Below are 26,087 nucleotides of genomic sequence, written 5' to 3'. Positions count from 1 at the left end.
TAACTGATCTGAGTGAAAGCTATTATGTAGGCGCTCAGCTTTATTTAATTTAATCCAGTGTTTCATGCATTTTAACATAAAGGACCATTTCATAAACACATTCCAGTGGGATACAGCATTACAAGAACCTGGCTGAATGTTAAAGGTTCATAATATCTGAATTTTGGTGATCCAATCAGTCTCACTAAATGTTTGACAGTTGCAACATGTGCAGACCCACATGATATTCTTTAATATTTTAAGGATTAAACACAAAATTCAAATTATGGCCACTTACCTATTGCACTGAGGAACTGCTGGATCTTGTTCGGGTACCTGTGTTGCAGTGTGTTAAATATGCGCAGTAATCCTTCCAAACAGAGTAACGAAATAGTCCTTCCTTTCTCTTTCTTCCCAGATTCTTCCACTGCTGATGGGATCGATGTGTATCTCCACAGTAGAACTCTACCAAGCATCAGATAAATGTCGACAATGATACTAATCGCTTCACTGCTCATCAAACAATCTCATTTGCTGGTACCAGCTATAAATTGATAGCATGCCAGTTATTTTGCTGTTTGCATAGTAGACAATGAAAAATAAACTTAACTCTCAATAAAAATCAGACGGTACAAGAAATACACAGCATAAATAGCAGGATTTGGTAAGTAAAAATTTAAATTCTAGGCAAGATCCTTCAAAGAACCTTAAACAGTAAATCTATTTTCCCTTTCAAATGCTGGCTGAACCTCTTGCAACATTCCCCGTTTTATTTTAGATTTATCATATCGGCTGTTTTCTTTTCTCTTGGTAAAAATTAAATGGTTTTGACAAGGTAATATCATAGAAATGTTTTTATATAGCAAAAACATCATGATGTGACATAATCTTGTAGATGTTTGAAATTGCTGTCTCACCGAGTGACCTCACATAGATATTTGAATGTTTTCTCAGCATTTTGGCCGTCTGGTCCATCGGTCTGTCCTGTCTCCTCGAGTTGTTGTATTTTCTGCAAGGCCACACCAACTGCATATCGCATAAACTCATTACTGGAACGCAGCACAGACAGGCTCTCTCCATGGCTCTGTGTATTATCCCTTGTGGGGGGTGGGGGAAAAACATAGCTCTTTTAGGAAATTCTAATTAATTTAGCAATTATAACATTGATCTCTGGCACATACTGTTAATTAAAATTTTTATGACTGAGATTCATAAATTTTAAGGTAAAGCTATCAAGGGAAATGGAGCAAAGGCCGTTAATGGAGCTGATGCATCAGCCATGATCTAACTAAACTATGAAACACACTTGAGGTAGGCTGAATGTCCGAGTTCTCTTCTAATGTTGTTCTTTGACAAAGATTGATAGGGACCGTACACATGCAGGAGTTTTTTTTAAAAATGAGGAACAAAATGTTTTAATTCCTGATGGACTAGTGCCATCTTTGCAGGCCTGGAAGTTGCAACTTGAATGTGTGCGTATGTGTGGGTGTGAGTGGGTTAGGTGTTCTCAGACAGGAGAGAAGTTACAATGCTACAAATGCTCTTCTTGGATTAGTGGAGGTGGAAAAAAAGTGAGCTCAGTTTTCTGTCCCTGACTTCTATCCAGCAAGCAACCATAGCTGGAAACTGTGCATATGATGTCAACCAAACACAGGATTTAGCTGCAATAACCCCCATTGATGAGCAGCCTGTCATCACTGACTTATAGGGAGGCGATGAAGAAGTGGTATTGTCATTGGACTAGTAATCCAGATACCCAGGGTAATACTTTGGGGACCTGGTTTAAATCCCACCACAGCAGATGGTGAAATTTGAATTCAAATAAAAATCTAGAATTAAAAGTCCAATTATGATCATTAAACCATGGTTTATTGTTGTAAAAACCCATCTTGTTCACTAATGTCCTTTAGGGAAGGAACTCTGCCATCCTTACCGGGTCTGGCCCACTTTTAGGGATGGGCAATAGATGACACTCACATCCCATGAATGAATAAAAAAACTAGGCTCACAAAAGACAAATGGCCTTCATGATAAATTCAAGAGGTCTAATCCCAGTCATATCCCAGCAAAAGCCACTAATTTCAGAAGATGAAGGCAAGTTAATTGGAAAAAATATTGACAGGTCTTCAAATTTCTAAAATGAATTTGGAAAACTGCATTTTTTATCGTTTGTTTTATTTTCAGTAATCCACCCAAGAGAAACAAAACATGGCAATTACTGCACTAAAGCAAAGACACATTCCAACTGAAAAGAAAAGTGTCATAAAGTCATAAATTGTCCTGCTTCGTCCAAAAACTGGGTTGCTGGAACAACAATGAGACATTTGATAACAGTCCGCTTACATTATGTGCAGTAAGCTGCACTCCAAGGCATTTTCATTTTTCTAAATATCGGAGATAGAGTCGTGATTTGTGGGGTTTTATCAAAATAAGAGTCAGAAAAGGAGAAACAGATGCAGTTGCATCACAAGAATGAAAATGGTGGATATGTACAGCAAGTTGGATAGCAATTGAAAGAAAAACACAATAATTTTTTGGATAGGACCCTTGCGTTTCATTTTTAATCCCAAACGCTAACAAATCTGCCACGGATTTCCAATGTTTTCAGGTGTACCTCATTCATCTGTTTTTTTCACCAGCTAGTAGCAAGTTTGCTTAACTGCAACAACAGCTAACTCCACTAGCGTCAGACAAAATTGAATAAAGAAGTGGGCCTGTTTCATAGATGGTCCAAAGAGAAGGATAGAAGAAGCCAACAAAATTTTGGCCTTGTGTTCATAACTTGTTCCTCTGAAGAGATGGAGTATGTTTTTGGTAGCGTTGACTGTTAAACTATATAAGTCACTCAACCCAAAAATGCTGCATTTATGAAGCACACAGTTGCTTTTAATGTTAAGATTTAACCTAAACCCGAGTGCTACATAGCATATTGTGTATTTCTCCATAACATGGGGAAATCTTATATGTGCACAAAAATGTTGCTGTATATAACACTTCTACTTGGAAGACAGTGAGTAAATCTGCATTACCTGAAAAGTGCAGTCAGTAAACAGGAGACAAAGCCGAGGCTTAGAAGACTCCTGGCTGTCTTGCTGGATGAGGGGGATTTGCCTTTCCGAGATTTATCTTTCAAAAGGTCTGAAAGCTTGTGGTAACGGTTGAAAAGACTGATAACATCTTCAAATCGGGTCATACTACAGTAAGTAAAAAAAAAATCTCATGAATTACTACATTAAATGTGGCTTACTTATGAAACAGCTTAAAATATCAAGAGAATAATTCAGGAGGTCTAGGAAGGAACAAATATTAACAAAGTTTATTCAATGCATAAAGAAGTAGTGTTTGGTTTTGTTACACATGCTATAGTTTTGCCTCTCAATTTTACAGGAAAGTTGGTATAAACAGATAGGAATCAGTTTCTAACGTCTCCAGATCTAGCTCAATTCAGTGCGGGTTGACCAACCAATTATCAGACAGCAGAACAAATTCAGGCAGATTCATGAAATCACATAAGGAAGAATTCTGTTTCCTCTAAAGTTTCTTCTAATTATCTCACCAGTTCCTGGGGAGAGCAATTTATCCAGTATTAGAGTTCCAAAGGTGGCTGTTCTGTTTGTGAAGTTAATACACTTTGTCATTTTAAATTCATTCACGAGATGGGTGCATCGTTGGCAAGACCAACATTTATCACCCATTCCGAACTGCCCTCGAGAAGTTGGTGGTTAGCCATCTTCTTGAACTACTGTGGTCTTTGTGGTGCAGTTAATAAGAGTTAGAAAGGGGTTAAGTGGAGAGTTCTAGGACTTTAGCCCCTTTGGGGTCACCATAACTAAACCTAATTCCACTCTCACCCACAATGGGCTCATAAGACAGCAATCAAGATTGTTAACTACAGCCAGTTTTCTCCATCCTTAAGATGCGGATGCGCCTGCTAATGTACTGCTTCTATCATCATCCAAAGTTGAGACAGATTGACTATGTACAGACCAGTAAAAAAAAATCTGGGATCTTCCTACTCTGGACAGTTCAGTGTCACATCACACAATACATTTACCTACTGAGCAATTAGGAACTTTATTACAGTGATTCATAAAACTCAAATGATTCAAAAGGATATATGATAGGAAGCTACACTAAAATTCATCAACATTCTGCTTTGTAGGATTAAGGAACAATGGCAATGAAATGCTTGAACTCAAAACATTGCACATAATATAAGAGTAGGGAGGTCATGCTAGAACTGTGTAAAACACTAGTTAGGCCAGAGATAGTATACTGTTAACAGCTCTGATCATCACATTACAGGAAAGATGCGATCATTTTAGAGAAAGTAAAAGGGAGATTTATGAAGATGTGGGCAGAAATGAATAATCTTAGCTATAAGGTAAGATTGGGAAGGTCAGTGTTGTTTTCTTTGGAATAAAGGAGGCTGAAGGGAGATTTAGTTGAGGTGCACTGCCCTATCCATGACCATAGCTGGCTTCAATCATCTCCCGTCCCACGAGCGAGGCCATCAGATCTGGTCCCTGCTGGCATGAACCTCCAGTGGCAAGGTCAGAAACCTAAGTGAGCTGAGCCAACTGCATCCAGAGCTCGCTAAAGACATTTCAGTTAACTCATGAATATCAAAATCAGCCTCCCGCCATTCTCCAGCGCAAGGCTGATTATGTCAACAAAATTGGCCTGGGAAGATCACAACTGGCCGGATTCCAGATACAATTCCGATTATAGGCCTCCTGCTTATACTTCCCTCCCCGCTATGCTACTCGACCAGCAGTGGGGCAGAAAAATCACACCCATGATGTGCCGAATGATTTCCAATGGTTTTGTAAAATTTTCAAGAAAAATTTAATTTTAAAAACTTGCACATTATAACATTCAAACAAAAATGCTGCAACATGGGCTTTTAAAGGCTGTATAACCTGTTGGAAATTCATAATATGACAAATACTTGCACTCATACTTAGGTGGAGAAGAATTTCACAACTTATCAAACATCATCAATATCTTTAGCTATAAATACTTTGCTTTTTTTTTAAGAAAAGCAAACCACGCACAATCACTCACTCATGCATTATGGACAATTCATTAACACATTTTTGGAACAGGAAATTGTCATTAAGCCATTTTTCATGGAACGCACCATATTTCTCAATCTCTACTCTCAGCATCAATCCAGGACTTGAACACATTCCCTAGGTTAACACTTCAATGCACTACTTAAGGGGTAGTATATTTTTGGATGTTACCATCCTTTGGGGGAGACGTTAAACCATAGCTCACTCCGTCTGTTCCCCTAATTCACGTAAACTTTAAATGCAGTTGTCCTCTCAGGTTTGAGCATCTTTCCTCCCTCATAAATACAATCAAAATCATGTTATTCATGGGATCTTAAAACTTTGTAAAATGGCTGCTATGTTTATTGATATAACTTTCCATACTTCAAACAAATTAATTGAATGTGAGCACTAAGATATAAATTCTCAGAAATGCAATGGAGCATTTTAGCATCATACCTGTAGTTGCTGGATATGAAATTATGTTCTATCAGAACCTCATACACTCCCATTACCAGGGCTGCATAGATGTTATTTTTTATGCCAACATTGGACGCTAATGAAAAATCTGCTGATTTGTCCTAAAAGCAGGAAAAGACAAAGCATTTGATAAGGTTTTAAGCAAGAGATAACAGTTAAAATTAAAACACCTAAAACTGAAAGCATTCTCGTGGTATGGCTAGGAAACTAGTTGGGAAATAAGAAACTTATATAAATAAATAATTACTTATAATAATAGATAATAGCAATAGATAAATGCAAATGGGTCAGATAGTCACAAAATTCTTTTCATGAAAAGAAAGCTTTATTAAAGAAGTGTTTGTAGAAACTATCATAGGGGCTTGCCTGATGACTCTTGGTACCAGCAATGTGTCACTAAGTCTTGCAGGTCATGTAACTTCAATGCTCATTTTTATTGCTCCAGTCTGAATTCAACTGTGAATTCACAGGCCTGGGTTTCTAACACATGTAATACTTTAGCTCTGATTAGAAAGTATTTCTCCCTCGTATGTGCTGCTAGCTGTTGGCTCGTCAATATATCTGACTATAAACATGCTTCATAGAAACTGATCTAAAATAGGATGAAGTGGCAGTTTAACATTTTCACATCAACTAATTGCACATCTGAAGCAAGAAGCAACCCACACCAGAGATTTTACACAAATATTCTCCCAAGATAGCATAAATGATAGCCCCAAGATAGGGGCTAAATGGAATGGAGGTGCAAAACACAGTAACAGTTACCAGTTCAAAGTCTTCCAATTCACTCTTGATCATTCTTCGAGTGATTGAGTCCAGTTGTTCCTCCAAATCATGCTGAAAACTACCCTCATCATCATCATCGTCATCATCAGTGTCATCACCACGATGACAATGCGGTAAGGATTGTTTATACCAGGCCAAGCAGTTCTGGATACAACACAGAAGGTGTGCCTATGCCAAAAGGAAAATAAAAGAACCAGATAAATAATGGAGTCATAGGAGCTGAAGAAAAAAATTACTCAAAAATCATTTGGAAGATTTATGGGGCAGCACCGTGGCAAGCACTGCTGCCTTATAGCGCCAAGGACCTGGGTTCAATTCCAGCCTCGGGTGACTGGCATTGTGGAGTTTGCACATTCTCTCCATGTCTGCGTGGGTTTCCTCCAGGTGCTCGAGCTCCTCCCACAGTTCAAAGATACGCGGGTTAGTTTGACTGGCCATGATAAATTGCCTCTTAATGTCAGGGCGATTAGGAGCATAAATATGTAGGATTACGGGGATAGGACAGGATCTGGGTGGCTTTTTGTTGGTGCAGGCTTGATGGTCCAAATAGCCGCCTTCTGCATGGTAGATTCTATGAGCTTCATCTTTAGAAAAATACCAAATAAAATGCACAAAGCACTAATCATGAAGAGTTGTGACTGCCGTGCAGATAAACATGGCAGCCATTTTGCATGCAGCAACATGTCAGAAACTCTAATTAGATGAACGATCAGTTAATATTTTTTAAAAAGTGGTGCTGGTTGAGAAAGATATAATAACCAGGACACTATGTTCTTTTTCAAACAGTGCCATGAAATCTTATGGTTTCAACTTACCACATGTCTAAAGGACAGTACGTGAGATAATTTAATACTCCCCCACTTCTGCATGAAAGAAGTAGTTTAAATTGCACTCAATTCCAGAACAGAGTTTGAGAAAAGTAAAGTTATAAAGTTTATTTATTTGTCACAAGTAGATTTATATTAACACTGCAATGAAATTACTGTGAAAATCCCCTAGTCACCACACTGTGGTGCCTGTTCGAATACACTGAGGAAAAATTTAGCGTAGCCAATTCATCTAACCTGCACGTCTTTGGATTGTGGGAGAAAACCGGAGCACCCGGAAGAAACTCATGCAGACAGGGGGAGAATGTGCAGACTCCACACAGTGACCCAAGGCGGGAATTGAACTTGGGTCCCTGCGTTGTGAGGCAGCAGGGCTAACTACTGTGGCATTGTGCCACCCCTGAACCATATACCTTCTAAATTACATTGCTGCCAACTGAGATCAACAGACCCCAAATATGTGAAAAATCGTGACCATCGTAAAAGTCACTTTTCTACTGTACATATTTAAGAGCATTTTTTTTCTCCCATACCTGTCCTGAAGGTTGTTGTTGGGGTATAAAAGGAAATAGCTGCTCTCAATAACATCAACCAAGTGTCCCAATTTCACGTGTAAGCTTTGACAACTATCAGAGATTATCAAAATCAAGTCATTTAACAACACAGCTGAGATAATATGCCCTCAACAGACATCTATACATGCATTTGCTGGTCACAGGGGGACAGATGAGGTCACTGGATCAAGAGCCAAATTCTTCTTTTCCTTGGGAAAACAGAGATCAACTGTTGCATCCCTACCACTTTCAGCTGAGGTCAGCAGCTTCTTAGGTTTGTGGCAGAACTCTGCACTTTCCAGACACGTATGGCTCATTCCTACATAGAAGTGAACTTACCAAGGTGAACCAGAATAGCATCTGACGCAGCCTTTGGGGGTAAAGTCATTAAAATAAATCTTCAAATTCCAACAATTCAGTCAATTTTCACTGGGTTCATTCAGATACATCAATAAACAAATTTCATAACAAATTATTTTATCACCAGTGGTTCCTGGAGGTAGATCTGGCCTCCCTGAGAGGTGATGCAACCTTCCAGCTTGAGAGGTGGCAGCAGGTCCTCTTCAACTTCATAATATCGCTTCAACTGAGGGAAGATAAGAAATACCAACGTTATAGCAATACACCTTTAATTTTAGGGCTAGGAGATATTACGTTAATCAAAAGAAGTCATTCAGTAATCAAGCCACCTGTCTGAGTGTCACATGGCATAGTCTTGCATAAATTTACGCAAGATATTTTCTAATGTTCATGGCTGACAGCAAAAGTGGCTACAATTTAAAACTGCAATCGGAGAGACCAATGGTTAGTGTGGGAAATGGAAAAGTAAGTAACATTGATGTAGTAGCAGATATTTTACTGAGGATGGAATAATGTGCAGTGAGAGCTTTCAGGCATATCTAACCCATGACGTGCCTGGCCTGGGAGTGCTTTTTCAAACAGTGTAGAGTTTTGCTCTGCACACAACCCACGCTGTACCTTAGTGATAACTGGGAACTTGATGGGGAATCTATTTCAGGCCCCAGCACTGCTATTTCTCATACAACTGGTTTGGTTCTGACACACATCACTGCACACAAATATGTCTGAACATGGACGTTTTGGCCAGAGTTTTACCAGCACACCCGCCACAATTCCAGGGGTGGATGGCGCTTGGAGAACGGCATTCTCCATTGGCCTCAGGCGGGATCGTACGAACCTTGCACAGATACACCAGTAAAATCCCACCTTTTATCTGTACACTCCCAATCAGAGTTGCGTGTCTGAGGAGGACAAGCAACATCAAAGGGAATGCAAGAACAGAGCAACTCAGGACTTTACATATACACATCTTTGAAGGTGGTAGGGAAGATTAATAAATCTGCTAAAAAAAAAGCATGCCAGATCCTAGGTTTTTTGAACTGAGGTATAGATTACAAAGCAAGGATGTTACATTGAACATTAAAATATTACTGGTTAGGCCTCAATTGGAGTGTTGCATCCAATTCTGGGCACCACTGTGACACTAGGTTGAAGGCCTTCAGTGGGGTTATGATTATTCTTACAACATAGAGGTTTCAGGAGAGCCTGAATAAAGTGAGGAAGTCACAGGAGGATGATATTTGGTCCAACTAATGTATGGTTTTGAGGGCGTAAAGAAGAGAAACTGTTTTCACCGGCAGAAAGGCTGATGGCCAAAAATCATTAACTCAAAATAAGTGGCAAAAGAGTCAGAAGGGAAACGCAGATACATTTTCATGATCTTGGAGTGCACTTCCCAAGCAGATTCAATAGTAGCTTTCAAAGGGGGTGCATGGATACTTGGAAAAGAAAAACATGCAGGGTTTATGGCGAAAAAGTAGGGAAGTAGAGTCAAAGGGAAAATTATTTTGAAAAACCAACACAAGCACTGTTGACTGAATAGCCCCCTTCTGTACTGTATGATTCTATGGTTACTCTCAGAAGATTCTGAACAACTGGTTCAAAGGCAGCAGATAACAATAAATAGATGGCTACTTCTCAAATGCAGAAGACAAATAGGTGGAACACGTATATAAAAAAAATCAATTGGGTAATTTGTCCCAAGCTTTTGTCTTGACAAATCAGGGCCATTTTTATCCACACGCACTCACCTGTGAAAGCAGCGTTTGTAAGATGGTATCTGCCAGTTGTGAATTTCGACGTAGAACATCAAATAAGCCCTCCAAAAATAGAAGAGAGGAACAGTTAAACAAACTACCAAAGAGCAACTCTTCAACGTAGTAAAAGATATAGGGACCAATCCTCCCACCCTGTGGTGCTAATTTCCTAGCGCAGCGAGGTGAGATGGGAGAATCTCGCGATTGGGCATGCGCGTTCCCACCGTGAGCGCATCTCCTAGCACCAGATTTCTGGCTGTCAGATCAGTGCTGGAAACTTGCATGAAGACCAGGTAATTGATTTTAATATAATTTAAATCTGTTTTTAATGTAAGTAGCGGGCCCAGGACTGAATTCTCCGACCCCATTAGAGTATTTCACGCTAGCAGGGTTTACAGTAGGTCCCCACTTTCGGGAAATTATCAGGATGACCCTCTGGAGTGAAGGACGGGGCAATCAGCAGCCTCCGGCATCAGGCAGTGAGGGGTTGGTGGTTAATGCCCCCTGGCTATAAGCAAACTGGCAGTGCCAGACTGTGCCTCCTGGCACTGCCAAGGGGCAAAGTGCCCATGTCCAGAGGGCATCTTGGAATTGCCCATCAGGCATGTGGCAGCGCCAAGGGGGCAATCAATGGGTGGGGGGGCTCCTGCTTTCACTCTGCATGGGGATTGATGGGGACAGGAGGGAGTCCAGTGATTGGGGCAGGCTGGAAATCAGGGAGCGCCAGGACAGGGGGAGGGGGCTGCCACGATCAGGCTGGTGGGGGGCAGTGCTGACAGTTCGGGGCCACTCCGCACGTGCAGAGGCCTGCTGGTTTCAGCCTTCTGAACGGGAATAGGCCCCACCCCCTTAAATCTAATGATATTCACACTGGTGGCCTCTGCATCGCACAGAGTATGGGAGATTCTAGTGTGAACCTCTACTGAAAAAAAGTGTGAATTACTCCAATTGCCCCACGAATTCGACACAGAATTGTTTTAAAAAAATTCTGCCCATAATGGGAGTATGGGAGGAAATACAGTCAGTAACAATCATCATCAACCTTCCCAGATGAATACAACATTGACAACATACTAGTCGAGATCACTTGAATGAGGCAGTCCTCTTCAAATATAAAAGAAATGACAAGTTTCTTAACTATACTACTATTCACAGCAGTGAGAATTGACAGCAAGTTCAGGTCTTCCCTGCTGACTGGAAAGAGAAAGCTTTAACATTGATCTAAAAACTGATGATGTAGGGTTCAAAAAGAAAACTTCTTTTCAGTTCAGGTAGTCAGTGCTAACAGTTATTTATTTATTTAAAGATCAAACTTGACATATTACAAGAACAGTCTTTAACATCAATACCTCATACAGCATAAGTCTGACATCAGCTTGCTGGCTAAGACAGCGCCTCAGGCTGCCTAAGATCTCCAAACAAAGGGCTTCATTAGCAGAGGCATTGTAACGCATGTGCACATCCACTTGCACCTGAACAGCCACAAGATGAAAACAGATATTATTTCAGCACCGCTCCCAACTTATAACAGACACGAAGATCAAACAGCATTCAAGTTTGGTCCTTGGTGTAAGAATCATAGAATCCTACAGTGCAGAAGGAGGCCATTCAGCCCAGCGAATCTGCACCAACCACAATCCCACCCAGGCCCTATCCCCATAACCCCATGCATTTACCTTCACTAGTCCCCATGACAGGAAAGAGCAATTTCACATGGCCAATCCACTAACCCACACAATTTTGGACTGTGGGTGAAAACTGGAGCACCCGGGGGAAATCTATGCAGACACGGGAAGAAAACTCCACACAGACAGTGACCCAATCCGGGAATTGAAACCAGGTCCCTGGTGCTGTGAGGTAGCAGTGCTAACCACTGTAACACCATGCCGCCCAATGCCATCCCATGTAATTTTTTAGGTAATTGATTGGTCGACCCATGTTGGACGTGGGGGGCTCGAGGAAGAGTTCTTGGAATGCTGCCGGGATAGTTTCCTCGAACAGTGTGTGTTGGAGCCGACGAGGGAGCGAGCTATCTTGGATCTGGTGCTATGTAATGAAGCGGGTAGAATTAGGGACCTTGTGGTGAAGGATCCTCTTGGGGAAAGTGATCATTGTATGGTGGAGTTTCTGGTGCAGATGGAGGAGGAGAAAGTGGGTTCCCGGACACGCGTCCTTTGTTTGAATAGAGGGAAATACGGTAGGATGAGAGAAGAATTGGCGAATGTGGACTGGGAGAGCGCGTTGGAGGGAGGGTCTGTTGAGGAGCAGTGGAGGATCTTTAAGGAGATCTTTCTTGGTGCTCAACGGAAATTTATTCCAATGGTCAAAAAGGATAGTAGGAGGAGAGGTAATAAGCCGTGGATAACGAAGGAGGTGAAGGAAAGTGTTAAACTAAAAGCGGAGGAATTTAGAGTAGCTAAGAGTAGTGGGCGAGAAGAGGATTGGGAGAGGTTTAAATGTCAACAAAGATTGACAAAGAAGTTGATAAGGAAGGGTAGGAGAAACTATGAAGCTGGGCTAGCGCTTAATATAAAAAAGGATAGCAAGAGTTTTTATAAATATATAAAAAGGAAGAGGCTGGCTAGGGTGAATGTTGGTCCTTTAGAGGATGAGAAAGGGGACCGAGTGGTAGGGGATGGGGATATGGCTAAGGTATCGAATAACTTTTTTGTTTCTGTCTTCACGGAGGAGGACGTGAATAATTTGCCGGGTGTTAGCGATGGAAAGGTGGTAGGACTGGAGGGTCTTAATGACATTACTGTTACTAGAAAGGCGGTGCTCGACAGACTGGAGGGGCTGATTGTGGACAAGTCCCCAGGACCGGATGGAATGCATCCGAGGGTTCTGAAAGAAATGGCGGAGGTGATAGTGGATGCCTTGGTGGTTATTTTCCAAACGTCGCTGGATTCCGGGGAAGTGCGGATGATTGGAAAACGGCTAATGTTACGCCGTTGTTTAAGAAGGGTGCCAGGCAAAAGGCGGGGAATTATAGGCCGGTTAGTTTAACGTCTGTGGTAGGTAAAATGTTAGAATCTGTCATTAAGGAGGAAATTGCGAGGCATCTTGAAGGGAATTGCTTGATAGAGCAGACGCAGCACGGTTTCATTAAAGGGAAGTCGTGTCTGACAAATTTACTGGAGTTCTATGAGGATGTGTCTAGGGCGGTGGATAGATGAGAGCCGATGGATGTGGTCTTTCTAGATTTTCAGAAGGCGTTTGACAAAGTGCCTCACAAGAGGTTATTGCAGAAGGTCGAGGGACATGGAGTTGGGGGTAGGGTGTTAGCGTGGATAGAGGATTGGTTGTCAAATAGGAGGCAGAGAGTGGGGGTCAACGGGTGCTATTCGGATTGGCGGATGGTGACTAGTGGAGTGCCCCAGGGGTCGGTGCTGGGGCCTCAGCTTTTTACCATTTATATAGATGATCTGGAGGAGGGAACCGAGTGTAGAGTGTCGAAATTTGCTGATGACACCAAGATTGGGGGAACGGCAAATTGTGCGGAGGGTGTGGAGAGTCTGCAGAAGGATCTAGATAGGCTGGGCGAATGGGCCAGGAAATGGCAAATGGAATTTAATGTTGGCAAGTGTGAGGTGGTCCACTTTGGTAGGAAGAATGGTAGGAAGGACTATTACTTACGGGGCGAAAAACTGCAGCAGGCGACGGTGCAGAGGGACCTCGGGGTCCTTGTGCATGAGTCGCAAAAACCCAGCTTGCAGGTGCAGCAGGTGGTCAGGAAGGCGAATGGGATGCTGGCCTTCGTAGCGAAGGGGATTGAATATAAAAGTAGGGAGGTCTTGCTGCAGCTGTATAGGGCATTGGTGAGGCCGCAACTGGAGTACTGTGTGCATTTTTGGGCGCCGCACCTGCGCAAAGATATTTTGGCCTTGGAGGGAGTGCAGAGGAGGTTTACTAGGCTGATACCGGAGTTGAGGGGGTTGAGCTATGAGGAGAGGCTGAATAAACTGGGCTTGTACTCGTTAGAGTTTAGAAGAATGAGAGGAGATCTCATTGAGACGTATAAGATGATGAATGGGATGGATAGGATAGAGGTGGAAAGACTCTTCCCGCTCAAAAAAGACAATAGGACTAGGGGGCACAGCCTCAAGATAAAAGGGGGGCGGTTTAGAACGGAGTTGAGGAGGAACTTCTTCACTCAAAGGGTGGTGAATCTCTGGAATTCTCTGCCCGTTGAAGTGGTGGAGGCTGCCTCGCTAAATATTTTTAAGACGCGGGTTGATGGGTTTTAGATAGGAGAGGGGATTAAGGGTTATGGGGAGAGGCCACGACAGATCAGCCATGATCTTATTGAATGGCGGGGCAGGCTCGAAGGGCTGGATGGCCTACTCCTGCTCCTATTTCTTATGTTCTTATGTTCTTATGATTATCTCAGACCATTCCCCCATGGCAACCAGCCTGCAGATCTCATTGCTCTACTGACCAGGAGCCAAAGTTTGGATTAATTCTACTAGATGGCAGACTACTTCTGCTCAACTCAAAGTCAGTCAGGGTTTGCTTGATCTGCACAAACTCATATCCACTTACAAATAGAATTTGATTTTCTTGATCCTTTTTCCCCAAAGAAAGGTGAAGATCTGCTCATTACATACAGCATATCAACCAACCACTGTCATATTGGGCTTTTTAAAAATCAGACTTAAATACTTAAGGCAAGAAAATTAACCCCTAAAGGGCTGGCCTATGAAATTTGACAAAAAAAATTAACATGGCTATTAAATGTAGAACTCAAAACAACAAATGCAGATGAGTTACCTGACTGGCCGTGAGAGATTGAGTGCACTGACTAGAAGCCAGACTCCCCAATACTTTAAAGTTCTTCAGCAATAGCAGAAAACCTGCAACTGCTGACTTCCGGGAGTCCAAATGGCTGGAAACAAGCAAAAAAAATACAAAGATGATGAGCACTAAGTGAGTAACTGTAAACATGCCAGATCAATGCTGCAATTGCAATTCAGTTTGTCTAGTGATTATTTTTAAAATGTTTCCCACCAATCATTTTATCCAGATTAATAAATTAACTTCTCCCCCTTTACCCCAACGCAGACATAGGGCATCAGCAGGGGTGTGCGTTCATTTGCCAGATGCCATCAAGATCCATGGCTGATCATTTGAAGAAGGCAGAAGTGCAGAACTTCAAGATAGTGATTATCTCAGCTCTTGGTAGGACTATGAGTGTGAGGTCTTTCACAACAGGGGCAACAGATGTCTGTGACATCTGCCTGGTGAATGGTATTTTCCTGTGACATTAGTTTTCAGTTATCTCAAGATAGCTTCACCTTCCTCAGTAAATCATATGCAGATTTCTTTTTGTTCTGGATCCACATGCCCAAGATTCCACACTTCCTGAGCAGGATGCTGCCCCTCATCACCTTGGGGGCCAAAGTCCATTATCAATTCCGTCTTTTCAGTCAGGTGGCCACTCAGCTGTTCTCAACTACCTTGCTCCCTGCTGTTATAAGAACATAAGAAATAGGAGCAGGAGTAGGCCATCCAGCCCTTCAAGCCTGCCCCGCCATTCAATAAGATCATGGCTGATCTGTCGTGGCTCAGTTCTACATTCCCGCCCTCTCCCCATAACCCTTAATCCCCTCTCTTATCAAAAACCCATCAACCCGCGTCTTAAAAATATTTAGCGAGGCAGCCTCCACCACCTCAACGGGCAGAGAATTCCAGAGATTCACCACCCTTTGAGTGAAGAAGTTCCTCCTCAACTCCGTTCTAAACCGCCCCCCTTTATCTTGAGGCTGTGCCCCCTAGTCCTACTATCCTTTCTGAGCAGGAAGAGTCTCTCCACCTCTATCCTATCCATCCCATTCATCATCTTATACGTCTCAATGAGATCTCCCCTCATTCTTCTAAACTCTAACGAGTACAAGCCCAGTTTATTCAGCCTCTCCTCATAGCTCAACCCCCTCAACTCCGGCATCAGCCTAGTAAACCTCCTCTGCAGTCCCTCCAAGGCCAAAATATCCTTGCGTAAGTACGGCGCCCAAAACTGCACACAGTACTCCAGCTGCGGCCTCACCAATGCCCTATACAGCCACAGCAAGACCTCCCTACTTTTATATTCAATCCCCCTCGCTATGAAGGCCAGCATCCCATTCGCCTTCCTGACCACCTGCTGCACCTGCAAGCTGGGTTTTTGCGACTCATGCACAAGGACCCCGAGGTCCCTCTGCACCGTCGCCTGCTGCAGTTTTTCACCACTTAAGTAATAGTCCTTCCTACCATTATTCCTACCAAAGTGGACCACCTTGCACTTGCCAACACCTATGATACCTGAAGGGTAACAACTCCCTGCAATGCATAAGCTATTATTATTGAATCGCGCAGCTATCAGTGCAGTGTCAATCATTACCTGTTTTTTAAATTCATTACGGGATGGATACACAGACTCAGTGGTCCGAGTGGCCTAATTCTGCTCATATGGCTTATGGTCTTACGTGGGCATTGTTGGCTTGGCCAGCATTTATTGTCCATCCCTTGTTGCCGTTCAGAAGGTGCTTTGGTAGCCAGGTACATGGCTAGTCAGTAGATTTGTAATTCGGGATCTTTTATATTGAATTCAAATGCCACCATCTGCTATGGCAGGATTCAAAACCGGGTCCCCAGAACATTAGCTGAGTTTCTGGATTAATCGTCTTGCAAGAATACCATTAGGCCATCATCTCCCCTGAACTGTGTGTGCCAATTTAGAAGATCTGTCATGGAACAGACCAAATTGGGGTTATTGTCTACGTTTAAACAAACATCTGTCTTCACAGAATCATAGAATTATGGCACAGAAGGCCATTTGGCCCATCATGTCTGCACTGACTCTCCAAATGAGCATTGCATTTTAATGTCATTCCCCTGCACACCACACAGTCATCCAATGCCCTCCTGAATGCCTTGACTGAATCTGCCTCCACATTTCCAGGCAATGCATTCCAGACCAGAACCATATGCTGTGTGAAAAAAAAATTTTCAAATCACATTTGCCTTTTTTTGCAAATCACTTTAAATCTATGCTCTCGCAATCTTGATCCTTTTACGAGCAGGAACAGTTTCTCCCTATCTACTCTGTCATGAATTTGAAGTTTCTATCAAAACTCCTCTCAGCCCTTTTCTCTCCAAGAAGGGTACCAATCTATCCTCATAACTGAGGTTTCTTAGTCCTGGAACCATTCTTGCAAACCTCATCTGCACTCTCTCCAAATATATGAGATGGCACTGTGGCAGAGTGGTTAGCACTGCTGCATCACAGCGCCAGGGACCTGGGTTCAATTTTGGCTTGGGTCACTGTGCGGAGCTTGCAGATTCTCTGGGTGCTCCGGTTTCCTCCCACAGTTCAAAGATGTGTGGGTTAGGTTGATTGGCCATGTTAAATTGACCCTAATGTCAGGGGATTAGGAGGGTAATACATGGGGCTGCAGGATAGGACTTGGGGGGGATTGTTGTCAGTGCAGGCTCAATGGGCCAAATGGGCTCCTTTTGTACTGTTGATTTTATGAAACTTCCTTCGAGCTAAAGAGACGGGGAATGTTCCCTATATTTAGTTCTGAAGAAGAATCATATGAACGCGACTCGAAATATACAAAGTGCTATCTCCTTTTAATAGTTATCTTTCTGTTTGTATACATTATCAATTGTCTTGAGGAGTGTACATATTACAGAGAAAGAGGTGCTAAAACTCTTAAAGCACATCAAGGTAGATATATCCCTAGGACCTGATGAAGTGTATCCCAGGACATTGTGGGAGGCTAGGGAGGAAATTGATGGTCCCCTAGCAGAGATATTTAAATCATCGACAGTCACGGGTGAGATGCCTGAAGATTGGAGGGTGGCAAATGTTGTGCCTTTGTTTAAAAGGGCTGTCGGGAAAAGCCTGGAAACTAAATGCTAGTGAGCCTCGCATCTGTGGTGGATAAGTTGTTGGAAGCTATTTTGAGAGACAGGATCCACAGGCATTTAGAGACACAAGGATTGATTAGGACATAGTTTTGAGAGTGGAAAATCATGTCTCACAAATTTGATTTGAGTTTTATGAAGGGGTGATCAAGAAGGTAGATGAGGGCAGTGCAGTTGATATTGTCTACATGGACTTTGACAAGGTACCACATGGTAAGTTGTTGCAAAAGGTTAAATCTCACAGTATCCAGGTGAGATATCTAAATGGATAGAAAATTGGCTTCTTGACAGAAGCCAGAGGATGGTTTTAGAGAGTTTCTTTTCAAACTGCAGGGTATGCCTCAGGGATCAATGTGGGGTCCACTGTCATTTGTCATTTATATTAATGATTTGGATGAGAATATAGGATGCATGGTCAGTAAGTTTGCAGATGACACCAAGATTGGTGGAGTAGTGGGCAGTGAAGAAGGTTATCTCCAATTGCAATGGGATCTTGATCAATTGGGCCAGTGGGTTGACGAATGGCAGATGGAGTTTAATTTAGATAAATGCAAGGCGATGCATTTTGGCAGATTGAACCAGGGCAGGACTTACTCAGTTAACGGTAGGGCATTGGAGAGAGTTACAGAACAAAAAGATCTAGGGGTACACGTCTGTAGCTCCTTGAAAGTGGAGTCATAAGTGGACAGAGTGATGAAAAAGGCATTCAGCACGCTTGGTTTCACTGGTCAGAACATTGAACACAGGAGTTGGGGTGTCTTGCTGAGGCTGTACAAGACATTGGTAAGGTACACTTGGAGTATTGTGTACAGTTCTGATCACCCTATTATAGAAAAGATATTATTTAACTACAAAGGGTGCAGAAAAGATTTACTAGAATGCTACCAGGACTTGATGGTTTAGCGTAGAAGGCTAAGGGGTGATCTTATAGAGGTCTATAAAATAATGGGGGGGCATAGATCAGCTAGATAGTCAATATTTTTTCCCAAAGGTAGGGGAATCTAAAAGTAGAGGGCATAGGTTTAAGGTGAGAGGAAAGAGATACAAAAATATCCAGAGGGACAATTTTTTCACTCAGAGGTTGGTGAGTGTCTGGAACAAGTTGCCAGAGGTAGTAGTAAAGGTGGGTACAATTTTGTCTTTTAAAAAGCATTTAGATAGTTACATGGGTAAGATGAGTATAGAGGGATATGGGCCAAATGGGGACAATTGGGATTAGCTTGGGGGTTTGAAAAAAAAAGGGGAGCATGGACAAGTTGGGCTGAAGGGCTTATTTCCATGCTGTAAACCTCTATGACTCTAATTATAACTGACATACTATTCTTACTAATTTTCAATAAAATAGTTATATTAACACAATTCTTGTCATTGTCACTCAATCCTGTTATTTCCAGAGCAAGGCTTGGAGCCTAAGCAACACGCTTAAAGGGCTTCTCATGACTCCTTACACACTACTGCAACAGTGTGCCACTTTTCCATTTCCATGACAAAACTTCCTCATTTTGTTCTGATTGGACAATAGTGGCATTTTAGTCAATTTCTTGCTTTATGCTCTTGCTCATAAGCAATGGGATTGAGAGTACCCAGTTATTTCACATGCCATTATTGCAACTAACATTCATTCCATCAGGCTGTATCTGATTAAAAGTTCCCCTCCACTTTGGTGCATTTCGTAATGCGTAACTGAGCCACAAGAAAAAGTGAACTAATATGGGTTAACAGTTAAGTTTCTGTTCCTGATTACTAAACCTCAAAGATGCATAGGAATTGAGTGAGAATAAATCTGGGTTCAGCTGTGATACTTCCACAGTATGATGACTAATACTCACAATCTATACATAAAGAATGGCAACTTAGTAAGATACCACATAGCTCTGGATATCTGTGAAACAATCCCAGCAAAGATCAATTCTTTTAACAGAGAATGGGAGGTTAAGAAGTAACTTGTGAAATCAACACATTATTTTGTACAATTTCAAAAAAGGATCAGATCATTAAAAGCCTGCCACATGTTTTAAGGCCAGAGTAACTCTCAAAGTGATTCGTGTCCCCTGAAATGGTTGCTATCCAAGATTGACTATTGCAGCATCAGAAACTAACAGGGCAGCATGGTGGCACAGTGGTTAGCACTGCTGCTTCACAGTGCCAGGGACCTAGGTTTGATTCCCGGCTTGGGTCACTGTCTGTATGGAGTTTGCACATTCTCCCAGTGTCTGCGTGAGTTTCCTCCAGGTGCTCCAGTTTCCTCCCACAGTCTGAAAGATGTGCTGATTTGGTGCATTGGCCATGCTAAATTCTTCCTCAGTCTACGCGAACAGACGGCAGAGTGCAGTGACTAGGGGATTTTCACAGTAACTTCATTGCAGTGTTAATGTAAGCCTACTTGTGACACTAATAAATAAACTTTTAACATTCGTGTTCAGCTACTGAGACTTGAAAGTATGAAATGCCAGGCCCCTCTGGTTAATTTTTACTTACCTGGAAAACATGGCTTTCCGCAGGACCAGAATTAACGAATCCTTCATGGATATACTGACCTTCAGCAGGGGCTTTTAAAGAGAAACAAAGCAAGTTACCCATTAAACCTCAAGGCAAGATATAAATGTAATGACTTAGGCCAATTGCACTATTCTGGACTTCATATTTCATTAAACATCAGCCAAACTTGCAGAGTTTGAATTTGCACTCCATGGTGTTGCACAGACCGTTGTAACTTAATTGGGACAGTGTTTACAATTGCGTGCCTTTCTACAGAGTAGATTTGAAAAAAACCCAACAGTTTGTTCCACATTACTGCCCATTAACTTTTACTGGAAAATACAAGTGCGAGAACAGGATCTGACTTAACTATGCTGGCACAGTGTTACAGTGGTTAGCACTGCTGCCTCACAGCGCCAGGGACCCAGCTTCAATTCCAGCCTCGGGTCACAGTCTGTGCGGAGTTTATACATTCCTCCCGTTTTTGCGTCAGTTTCCTCTGGGTGCTCCGGTTTCCTCCCACAGTCCAAAGATGTGCATGTGAGGTCACCTGCAGGGTAAATGTGTGGGATTACAGGAATAAGGCCTGGAAGGGATTGCAGTGGGTGCATGCTCGATGGGCTAAATGGCCTCCTTCTGCACTGTAGGGATTCTATGATAATCATTACAGTTCAACCCAATCAGTTTAATTCAATGGTGTTCAATAATTTATATGATGACTATTGTACTTACAATTTTTAAAGTGAGCTTTGAATACTGGCCTTAATATTGTTTCCAAACATATGTTGTGATCATCTTCTTTTAAACATGCCATGTTACATGTAGTATTAGATGCAAAGAAGACGCAAACAAGTTGGCAAGAGAAAGCAATAGGCCCAAGGTTTGGGAGCAGTTTAAAATTCGACAAAGGCAGACCAAGGGACTGATTAAGAAGGGGAAAAAAATCGTATATGAAAATAAGCCCCGATTCTTGTGGCAGGAGGAGTGGTAACATTCCGGCCTTGTTCTTTTAATTCTTTCACAGGGTATGGGCATTGCTCCTCCCTAATTGCCCTCGAGATGGTGATGGTGCACTGCCTTCAAGAACTGCTGCAGTCCTGGAGTAGATTTATCCATAGTGCTGCGATTTGAATTTTGATCCAATGGTTATGCAAAAGTAACATATTTTAAATAATAATTAGGAAACAACACAGCCTTTATAGATCAATAAATGTAGCAGTGCTTAATATAGTATTATAGAAGCTAACAAAATGACTGGATCAAATGTTTTACCTGCACTGCCTTCAGTAACCCTTGGACTGTGCTAAGGGGCAGGTAGGACAGGTGGTCAAATGCCTCTATAACCTTGGAGGAAGAGTCCAGAAGAACCAGAGGTGCAGAAGCAACAATATCAGATAGCAAGTCTGAGAAGGGGAAAGAAAGTAAAGATTATTTTTCTTCAAATATTTTGTCAGAGTGGAACTCTGAGCACACGAGGGTCCAAATCAGCCACCACCCAAATCTAAACAAAAACAATTGTGATTATCTTATGGATTTACCAAATACAGATGCAGCACATGACTGAAAATCCAAATGTATAATTTGTTCTCAAATACTACAAGCTAGCTCAAAACATAAGCACAAATGAAACATGCAAATGTTAAATTCAGCTTGGACAGGGACAAATTAATCTGCCCACGCCACCTGTGGCAATTTCATTGCGCAGCAATGCAACCTACAATTAATTTGCTCAGATCATCATGCTTTACACTCTAGTTGTGTTCTCAGAGTTGTTCCTTCATTCTTAACAAGCTCAAATTACACATCAACTTACCTATGTAGTGACTGATGGATGATGTGGTCTTTGTCACCACCCTGTTCAAAACTTGCTCCAGGATTTCACTTCTAATTGGTTCGTGCACCTGAATCAAGAACAAGTAACGAATTATTTTTCTTTTAAAAGCAGTTACTGTGTTATACGTCACTATGCCCCAATATCTGTTTGTTCAAAATGAGGATGGGGAAAAGCAAAGTCAGAACAATTGAAGTAAAATACATTAGAAAGTATCCATCTTTGGGATCAGTATGTTAGACTGACATGCTTGTGCTTATTCTAGTTTGGATGTTAAAGATCCAAAGATGTCTTAATGCCCTCAGCAACATTTCTCCTCCAAACAAGATCACAAAAATAAAAGCTGATAAATGAGGAAATACAGGAACAGGAGAATTTAGCATTTAGCCCCCAGCACTTGTCCTACCATTCAATGAGGTCATAGCTGATGTGATACATAATTCCATATATCCACCCTTTTAATAACTTAATAAGTTATATAACTTTGGTTATGTAAATTTATAACTGTCAATTTCAGAATGAACAACTGATATAGCATCAATTACCATTTGCACAAACTTCCCAATTCTAGCATCAGTTATGTACAGAATAGTTTCCTAATTTCACTTTTAAAATAAATTTTTAGAGTACGCCCCTTAGCCACAGAGTGCCCAAACAGCAGAATCCAGATGACCCTTTGACAAAAGGTCATCTGGACTTGAAACATCTGCTCTTTTCTCTCCTTACAGATGCTGCCAGACATGCTGAGATTTTCCAGCATTTTCTGTTTTGGTTTCAGATTCCAGCATCTGCAGTATTTTGCTTTTATAGCAGAATTAATTTGTCTATTCTACTGTTTGAACCTGTAATATCTTAATCACCCCTGAACCATCTGAATTCCAGGAAATACAACCCTAGTTTTTTTTTAAATCTCTTTATGTAGCCCACGGAATCCATATATCATTGTCATAAATTCTATGCTTTTTCAAGTGCTCCCAGTACGTCAAGCTGTCTAAAGATTGTTTCTAAAGTTGAAGCATGACTTCTATCCTTTTTTACTGTAGGCCTCTAGGTATAAAGACCTGTAATCCAGTTATCTTTGATTAATTTCTGTACCCATTCACAAAATTTTAAAATATGCCCCTGTAGCCCTAAGCTTCTTTGGTCCTCCACTGTTTCTATCTTTTTTGATATCATTGCATGTATTTTAATTCATTCCGCACAAAATACATGCTATTTAAGCCATATCACTGGGACTCAAAGTAATTCACTCAATGAATTACTTTCTGAAAGACAGAGTGCAGCACACAACAATTCACACACTCACTTTGAATGTTTCAAGAAGGATCTTGGCTCCCAGTCTGCAAGTCTGTTGTGTTGGAGTTCTTGCTGAAGTTGGATTGATCCCAGCAACTTTCCCAAACAAACCTGCCTTTGGTCCAAAAGAATCCATGAATATAAATCCCAGCTGCACCAGAGATTCTGTAACATGATCCCAGCCAAACACACTGCAGAGAGAAACAAGAGTAAAGTTTCTGACTGGATGAAAATAGTTTACTTGAAAGTCAATAGCACTTCTCAAAATTCAAATTTTGAGTCACCAGGCAAACCTTTAGCAACTGTGTCACTCACTTAGAACTGAAAATAATGGTCCAAAAGCAGCAGAAATTTTAGAAGAGGTCTAACTCACTTAAGGGGAGTCCAATATCTATACTTCCATTACCAATCAAAAAATATTTGCAGCAAGATGTTCTACCACTGTTATATCATTAAACAGTCTGGTTAGGCAGACATTTCAATATGACAATGGAATTTGCCTCTTTTGATCTTAAAATAAGTTGAAAATTAATATTTTATTAGAGTTAGGAGTGGAATAGATATCAGAAATTCCTCTGTTAATAGTGATGGTTGACATTGGCATCCACATTGAAAAGCAACAAGTCGAAAGCACGGTGGCACAGTGGCTAGCACTGATGCCTCACAGCGTCAGGGACCCGGGTTCGATTTCCGGCTTGGGTCACGTGTGTAAAGTCTGCACGTTCTCCCTGTGTCTGCGTGGGGGTATTCCGTTTCCTCCCACATTCGGAAAGACGTGCTGGTTAGGTGCATTGGCTGCGCTAAATTCTCCCTCAGTGTACCTGAGCAGGTGCCAGGGTGTGGCGACTAGAGGATTTTCACAATGACTTCATTGCAATGTTAATGAAAGCCTACTCGTGACTAATAAATAAACTTTAAAAAACACAAACCTGTTTGTCACCGTTTCCAGAATCATTTCAGACACATTACATTGAAGGGGAATCAAATCCTGAAGGAATTTAGAATTTTGCTGAAACTGTGCATCTTTAAAACCTTTTATGATCACAGTTTTCAGAAAGTCAAACACCTAACAAAGTAAATAAATAAAAATCATCAAAAAATCCATCTGCTGAAATTTCAATTCAGTGTTCAGTCATCTTTCATACATGTCAGAAACATAATCCAAAACCAGTAAAACAAAATAAACAATCATTGACGATGAAACCAAAAGAGAAAATGCTGGAAAATGCAGGTCTGGCAGTATCTGTAAGGAGAGAAAAGGGCTGACATTTCGAATCTAGATGACCCTTTGTCAAAGCCCCAAAGGGCTTTCAGGTTCCAGCATCCTCAGTAATTCGCTATTATTTTAATCATTAACGACGTACGCGGTCAAAACTAGTTACTGGGCCGTACAACTACAGACTCTCAAAATGCACAGACCCTGAAAGAAAGACAGGAAATTTATTTCAGGATAAACTTCCTCAGAACATGCATGCCTCGCTGAGAGGGGAGTTCCGTTGATACCTCATGAATTTTCAACACATTTTTTTAAATCTGATTTTTTATTTAAAGAGCCCATCAAGAAATTACAGTTCAGACGTAAATACTCATCATCATCTGATTTGTTATTTGGTGAAGTCAATCTGGTAAGCTTCTAATTGTGCAAACCTGTAAACTTGCACAAGACTCCCAAGCTCACAAAATCAGCTACATTTTCCCGAAACAACACACCTATCTTACGCATACAACCAAATTTGCAGCTTTCCAAGAGCGTACAATGTACTATAGTGTGCACAAATGTCTGAATCCATGTCTTATGCTACAATGAACTACAGATAAACTCACTATAGTTCCCCACATTGACCACATACATCATGTATTACATGTGGCCAATACCTATCTTATTTTGTCATCACCCATTCAGGTAGGGCTGCATTCTAAACTGGACGTCAAGAAGTAAAAGAGAAATCTTACTATACCACACGGTCTCATACACAGATAAATTCCTAAGAGAGGAATGCAGATGACTGCTGCAAATTACAATTTCTAAAGTAAAACATTTTCATCGGTATAATTGTTCTTGTCCCACACTATTTGATATTGTCAGTTAAGTAGTTAGCGAAAACTGTTTGGATGTGAGGATTACATTAAACAATAATCAGGGAAGATAAACATGATTACTCCACACCAAAAGCTGAAAATTTAAGCAAGCTGAAACTTCTGACCATTTTAGAAGTTGCAACTGGAAAATTAAGACAGCTAACCCTAAACAAATTCAAGTTCAAATTCCAACTGAAGGTTTAACTTTGGAAGCATTTGACTGGCAAAGACATGCAGAATTTTTAGGATCAAGGCGAAAATGAATAAGTAGCCACATTTACTACTTCTGTCTAATGAAGGCCAAGGGTAAAAAGCATAAATTGTTGAGACAATTCGAAAATATTCATATTGAATTTTGTTAATTAGTCAGCGCCACCTTGGGAAATTTAGCTCATCCATATAAAAGTCACTCAAGACATTTAAATCTGAGCACGACCAACTTGGGTAATAAAGTTATTCTTTACATCACTAATCTAACACACAGTATCTTGTTACTTGATGATTCAATGTAAACATTCTTTTCAGTCAACTCCCACTCATGTCTATTTGGAGATTCTGAATGAAATAAAGTGATGGAAAAATAAACATACCTGCTCCTCAAATCGATGTATCCTAGCTACAGAGAGCATCAACGCAATGTTAAAAGAGCAGAGGACCTGGCTAGTCTCTCCATTCTGACCTGCCTAGAAAAATGG

The 26,087-nt window shown here is 41.3% G+C and overlaps 1 protein-coding gene across 2 annotated transcripts in view; it reads right to left on the bottom strand.

Annotated features, from left to right (window-relative positions):
- Positions 1-26,087, bottom strand: part of fanci (FA complementation group I) — a 67,245-nt gene that overhangs the window by 25,701 nt on the left and 15,457 nt on the right. For both annotated transcript variants that reach the window (XR_013889603.1, XM_080214272.1), the window contains exons 11-25: positions 25,983-26,075; positions 24,243-24,379; positions 23,324-23,504; positions 22,000-22,087; positions 21,459-21,589; positions 20,187-20,257; positions 14,571-14,685; positions 11,150-11,272; positions 9,795-9,863; positions 8,168-8,269; positions 6,282-6,470; positions 5,496-5,617; positions 3,009-3,173; positions 897-1,076; positions 278-444 (exon numbers count right to left, since the gene is read on the bottom strand). Coding sequence is in view for 1 of the 2 variants with exons in the window: in XM_080214272.1 (XP_080070398.1) it covers positions 278-444; positions 897-1,076; positions 3,009-3,173; positions 5,496-5,617; positions 6,282-6,470; positions 8,168-8,269; positions 9,795-9,863; positions 11,150-11,272; positions 14,571-14,685; positions 20,187-20,257; positions 21,459-21,589; positions 22,000-22,087; positions 23,324-23,504; positions 24,243-24,379; positions 25,983-26,075 (1,933 nt within the window). In the remaining variant the exon portion in view is untranslated. The remainder of the gene's footprint in view (positions 1-277; positions 445-896; positions 1,077-3,008; positions 3,174-5,495; positions 5,618-6,281; positions 6,471-8,167; positions 8,270-9,794; positions 9,864-11,149; positions 11,273-14,570; positions 14,686-20,186; positions 20,258-21,458; positions 21,590-21,999; positions 22,088-23,323; positions 23,505-24,242; positions 24,380-25,982; positions 26,076-26,087) is intronic.

Source organism: Carcharhinus amblyrhynchos, chromosome 28 (assembly GCF_965287045.1).
Source record: "Carcharhinus amblyrhynchos chromosome 28, sCarAmb.v2.hapA, whole genome shotgun sequence".
NCBI classification, from domain to species: Eukaryota; Metazoa; Chordata; class Chondrichthyes; order Carcharhiniformes; family Carcharhinidae; genus Carcharhinus; species Carcharhinus amblyrhynchos.
The sequence above is the reverse complement of the archived record's forward strand: the minus strand, read 5'-3'. Positions and strand labels throughout refer to the sequence as shown.